General features: G+C 40.7%; 1 protein-coding gene across 2 annotated transcripts in view; it reads left to right on the top strand.

The window, feature by feature from the left end:
* Window positions 1-6,001, top strand: part of LOC106603281 (prospero homeobox protein 1) — a 73,529-nt gene extending 67,528 nt beyond the window's left edge. For both annotated transcript variants that reach the window (XM_082961065.1, XM_045710207.2), the window contains exon 7: window positions 2,335-6,001. In XM_082961065.1, the coding sequence (XP_082817191.1) occupies window positions 2,335-2,520 (186 nt within the window). In that variant the 3' untranslated portion in view covers window positions 2,521-6,001. The remainder of the gene's footprint in view (window positions 1-2,334) is intronic.
* Window positions 6,002-6,552: the final 551 nt, after the last annotated feature.

The raw sequence follows: 6,552 nt of genomic DNA, 5'->3' as shown, positions 1-6,552 counted from the left end.
GGATATATACAGGAAGTACCAAGTAATAATATGGTTATATACAGGGAGTACCAGGTAATAACATGGATATATACAGGAAGTACCAGGTAATAAGATGGTTATATACAGGGAGTACCAGGTAATAACATGGCTATATACAGGGAGTACCAGGTAATAACATGGTTACATACAGGAAGTACGAGGTAATAACATGGCTATATACAGGAAGTACCAGGTAATAACATGGCTATATACAGGAAGTACGAGGTAATAACATGGCTATATACAGGAAGTACCAGGTAATAACATGGCTATTTACACGGATTACCAGGTAATAACATGGCTATATACAGGAAGTACCAGGGGCTCTGGTGTGTGTGTGTGTGTGTGTGTGTGTGTGTGTGTGTGTGTGTGTGTGTGTGTGTGTGTGTGTGTGTGTGTGTGTGTGTGTGTGGGCCCCTTATAAACAAAAGGCCAACAGCTGAGTGTCACCACAATGAGAGGAGGTGACAAACAGTCCTCTAAGCACTGGAATAGAGCTAACATATGGACAACACAAATACACACACACACACACACACACACACACACACACACCATAAATCAAGCCAATAAATAGGTCTAAACCAGGGATGGTCAATTTTGAAGGGGGGGCAAAAATCTGAACTCATTATGAGGGGCCACAGTGTCTCCCCGTTCTGCATATACACATCCATACCCACACATGCAATCAGACCTGGCTCTAGCCTTTTGGGGACCCTAAGCGACATGTGTGCCAGCAAAACATGTTAGCGGTCCCCCTCTTATCAGTGGAGAGAAAAAAATATAGGTTTTAGAGTTCATTTCCTGCAATTCTACAAATTTTGCCATGGGCCTAGACAAAATGTTGTCGTTTTAAAGCAAGTTTTCTACAATTTTATAAGAAATTTAATTGAAAATTGAAATGTTAGCAGATTTTAATATGATATCTGAGTGAGAACGACTAACAAAATCAATGAGGGCCCCTCGGTCCTCTCTCGCCCCTTCTAAGCAAACTCTCATGATGTCGCTGTCAGGAGGGTAAATATTGTCAGAAAAGAGACACACGAACACAGAGAAACATTACCTGGTACTTCCTGTATAGAACCATGTTATTTCCTGGTACTTCCTGTATAGAACCATGTTATTACCTGGTACTTCCTGTATATAGCCATGTTATTACCTGGTACTTCCTGTATATAGCCATGTTATTACCTGGTACTCCCTGTATATAACCATATTATTACCTCGTACTTCCTGTATATAGCCATGTTATTACCTGGTACTTCCTGTATATATCCATGTTATTACCTGGTACTTCCTGTATATATCCATGTTATTACCTGGTACTTCCTGTATATAGCCATGTTATTACCTGGTACTCCCTGTATATATCCATGTTATTACCTGGTAGTTCCTGTATATAGCCATGTTATTACCTCATACTTCCTGTATATATCCATGTTATTACCTGGTACTTCCTGTATATAGCCATGTTATTACCTGGTACTCCCTGTATATAGCCATGTTATTACCTGGTACTCCCTGTATATATCCATGTTATTACCTGGTACTTCCTGTATATAGCCATGTTATTACCTCGTACTTCCTGTATATATCCATGTTATTACCTGGTACTTCCTGTATATATCCATGTTATTACCTGGTACTTCCTGTATATAGCCATGTTATTACCTCGTACTTCCTGTATATAGCCATGTTATTACCTGGTACTCCCTGTATATAGCCATGTTATTACCTGGTACTCCCTGTATATAGCCATGTTATTACCTGGTACTCCCTGTATATATCCATGTTATTACCTGGTACTTCCTGTATATATCCATGTTATTACCTGGTACTTCCTGTATATAGCCATGTTATTACCTCGTACTTCCTGTATATAGCCATGTTATTACCTGGTACTCCCTGTATATAACCATATTATTACACGAAACAGTCCAGGTCCTCTATTATCTTGTCGAAGGGGAAGCTGTACCTTTAGTTTGATATTATCATAGATGTAGAAAAGGGGAAAGTGGGCTCTTTGATTGTTATTAGGATCCCCACGCAATCAATTTGCAGAAAATCTGTCACAATTCAAATGAGAAGAGCCACAGCAGTAACAATGCATTTTAGTCTGTTGTGTGAATACTATGGCATGCTTGACTTGTAACCTTAGGGTGGCTGTAACTCTAGACTCTACCTGCAGATAGCTGTCTTCTGCTAAACACAGCTAACCTGGTGCTCTCTCTCTCTCTCTCTCTCTCTCTCTCTCTCTCCTCTCTCTTTCCTTCTCTCCCTCTCTTTCCTTCTCTCTCTCCTGCCTCCTTCCAGGTTCCAGAGCGTTTCCTAGAAGTGGCCCTTATCACATTGAGGGAGTTTTTCAACGCCATAGTAGCAGGAAAAGACGTGGACCCATCCTGGAAGAAGGCCATCTATAAAGTGATCTGTAAACTGGACAGTGAGATGCCAGAGGTCTTCAAATCACCCAACTGTTTGCAGGACCTGCTACATGAATAACGTGATATGAAATAACGTGACATCCCGCTGGGCACACACTGGTTGAATCAATGTTGTTTCCACCTCATTTCAGTAAAATCATGTTGAACCGATGTGGAATAGATATTGAATTGACGTCTGTGTGCAGTGGAATAACGTGACGTTTCGGAACAAGAGTGAATGTCCGGCTGCACTTAGAGAGGTGTTAGGTGTTGTAGAGGTGTGTAAAAACATGAAGGTCCACACTCAACAACAAAAAAATTAAAATAAAGAAATACATTTTTTTAAAGTTACAAAGTTTTGTTTTAAAAAACTGTACAAAATTCACAGTTTTTAATTACATTTAAACGCCACGTGTTTGTTGAACCATTTATGAGAAAGATTACAATTACAATACGGTATGTTAGTCTTGGCATTAGGCTCTGCTCCTTCCGGGTAGCTCTCTGCCAGAGCATCATGTTACGTTAATAACAACAACAGGCAGAGAACAAGGTACCAATCCCCCCTTGCAGGAAGGAAAGACAGAACCAAACAGGAAGTAAAACCCGTTACACTAACAGCATGTCACCAAATAACACCAGGGCATTGCTTGGTGCATGAATTACCATATTAACGTAGAGTGATGATCTAATTGGTGCAAAATCAACTGATGTCGTCAGCTGATGCAACACTCAGGTTTCCTGAGCTGAACTGGCTGTGCTTGATTTAAAAAAAAAAAAAAATGTTACACTTTGACCTCTATATTTTTTTTTGTTGAGTGGTGACCTTATGTTTGTTTTTTTGCATCTATGGCCTAACTGGTTTGAAACAGAAAAACTTTCCAAAGCTGGGAGAGTAATGGTTTTCCACAGAAGACTTACAGACAACTACAGTACCAGTCAAAGTTCGGACACACCTACTCATTCCAGGGGTTTTACATTGTAGAATAATAGTGAAAACATCAAAACTATGAAATAACACATATGGAATCATGTAGTAACCAAAAAAGTCTTAAACAAATCAAAATATATTTTATATTTGAGATTCTTCAAAGTAGCCACCCTTTGCCTTGATGACAGCTTTGCACACTCTTGGCATTCTCTCAACCAGCTTCATGAGGTAGTCACCTGGAATGCATTTCAATTAACAGGTGTGCCTTCTTAAAAATGAATTTGTGGAATTTATTTCCTTCTTAATTCGTTTGAGCCAGTCAGTTGTGTTGTGACAAGGTAGGGTTGGTATACAGAAGATAGTCCTATTTGGTAAAATACCAAGTCCATATTACGGAAAGAACAGCTCAAATAAGCAAAGAGAAACGACAGTCCATCATTACTTTAAGACATGAAGGTCAGGCAATGCGGTTAATGTAAAGAACTTTGCAGTGCAGTCGCAAAAACCATCAAGTGCTATGATGAAACTGTCTGTCATGAGGACCGCCACAGGAAAGGAAGACCCTGAGTTACCTCTGCTGCAGAGGATACGTTAATTAGAGTTTACTGCACCTCAGATATTGCAGCCCAAATAAATGCTTCACGGAGTTCAAGTAACAGACACATCTCAACATCAACTGTTCAGAGGAGACTGCGTGAATCAGGTCTTCGTGGTCGAATTGCTGCAAAGAAACCACTACTAAAGGACACCAAGAAGAAGAAGAGACTTGATTGGGCCAAGAAACATGAACAATGGACATCTGTCCGTTGGTCTGATGAGTCCAAATTTGAGATTTTTGGTTCCAACCGCTGTGTCTTTGTGAGACGCAGAGTAGGTGAACGGATGATCTCCGCATGGGTGGTTCCCACCGTGAAGCACGGAGGAGGAGGTGTGATGGTGTGGAGGTGCTTTGCTGGTGACACTGTTGGTGATTTATTTAGAATTCAAGGCACACTTAACCAGCATGGCTACCACAGCATTATGCAGCGATATGACATCCCATCTGGTTTGCGCTTAGTGGGACTATCATTTGTTTTTCAACAGGACAATGACCCAAAACACACCTCCAGGCTCTGTAAGGGCTATTTGACCAAGAAGGAGAGTGATGGAGTGCTGCATCAGATGACCTGGCCTCCAAAATCACCCGACCTCAACTCAATTGAGATGGTTTGGGATGAGTTGGACCGCAGAGTGAAGGAAAGGCAGCCAACAAGTGCTCAACATATGTGGGAAAACCTTCAAGACTGTTGGAAAAGCATTCCAGGTGAAGCTGGTTGAGAGAATGCCAAGAGTGTGCAAAGCTGTCATCAAGGAAAAGGTTGGCTACTTTGAAGAATCTCAAATATAAAATATATTTTATTTGTTTAATACTTTTTGGGGTTATTACATAATTCCATATGTGTTATTTCATAGTTCTGATGTCTTCACTATTATTCTATAATGTAGAAAATAGTAAAAATAACAAATAAACCTTGAATGAGTAGGCGAGTCCAAACTTTTGACTGGTACTGGATATATTTGGAGGAATGGAGTGCTTTGAAAAGTATATGCCTGCATCCATATCACGGTACTTACAAATACACTGAGTGTACAAAACATGAGAAACACCTTCCTGATATTGAGTTACACCCCCCTTTTTCCATCAGAACAGCCTCAATTCATCAGGGCATGGACTCTACAAGGTGTCGAAAGCGTTCCACAGGGTTGCTGGCCCATGTTGACTCCAGTGCTTCCCACAGTTGTGTCAAGTTGTGTGGATGTCCTTTGGGTGATGGACCATTCTTGATACACAAGGGAAACGGATGAGAGTGAAAAGCAGCATTGCAGTTCTTGACACACTCAAACCAGTGCACCTGGCACCTACTACCATATCCCATTCAAATGCACTTAAATATGTTGTCTTGTCCATTCACCCTCTGAATGGCACACATTCACAATCCATGTCTCAATTGTCTCAATGCTTAAAAATCATGATTTAATAACCTGTCTCCTCCCCTTCGTCTACAATGAAGTGACATCAATAACCGATCATAGCTTTCACCTGGATTCACCTGATCAGTCTATGTTATGGAAAGGGCAGGTGTTCCTAATGTTTTGTCCACTCAGTGGTTCTCACTCAACAACAACAAAAAGTATTGTTTTAAAATAACATTAAAGTACAAAAAAATGTGATTTTTAGATGACATTTAAGTGATTAGACCGTATTGTTTTGTATTTACAGCTTAAATTTTACTTTAATATAAACTTTTTGCGCTCCAGTAAAAAAAAAAAAAATCAAAGCTTGGAAAGCGACGAAAACATACAGACAACTTCTCCTCGGGACGACTATGAAGAGAGACTATATGTCATTTCTACTGCGGACATTTCAGACGCTCAGACATGTTTTTTTTTTTTGTTTTTTTTAACAAAGTGTCCAATTAAACCGTCCAACTCCCTCCTTCAGCACCGTGATGGTAAGAAGACTGCATCTTCCTTCTATTCATAAACAGAAAGGCGTTGTAGAGAATGGAGCGTTTCTACCGTGTACGTTTGGGAGAAGTTCCTTTTTCAAGACGTACACTGTTCCCCCAAACCCCTACAGAGAAACAAACAATAGCCCTTGATATACAGCACACTCCCATACCTCCTCCATGGACTGTAACGTATAGAGGAGATCAGACAAACACACACTCTGCAAGGGGTTTGGATTATAAAGTAGGGTAGCATTCCCAGATCCCCAAACCCCCCCCCCCCCCCACCACCAAAACAACATTTCCAACCCAGCTGTCTGTTGTTGATGATGTTGTTGTTTCTTCTTCTTCTTCTTCTTCTTCTTCTTCTTCTTCTTCTTCTTCTTCTTCTTCTTCTGAGACTCATTGGATGTTTTGACTGTGCCCCCCCCCCCCCCTCCCCCCCTCCCCATGTGAGTGTTAGCCTCCCAGTTGTTAGCTGAAGCTAAAGTTAGCTAAACTCTGACTAGTATTTTGACTGATGTGAACTGAACTAAGCTGCTATCTGAAGCTGACCTGAGCTGTGAAGCTGTATAATTATTGAGGATTCTCTCCTCTCTTCTCTAGCTAGAGTTAGTTTGGTCAAACTAGCTCCAACTTCTAGCTGAGGCTTAACATAACTAGCTAAACTGAAGTGACGTGAGCAGCTAGCTAA

The sequence above is a fragment of the Salmo salar genome, chromosome 01 (assembly GCF_965601325.2).
Source record: "Salmo salar chromosome 01, fSalSal1, whole genome shotgun sequence".
NCBI lineage: Eukaryota > Metazoa > Chordata > Actinopteri > Salmoniformes > Salmonidae > Salmo > Salmo salar.
Note: the sequence above shows the minus strand (reverse complement) of the source record. Positions and strands in the feature narration are given on the sequence as shown.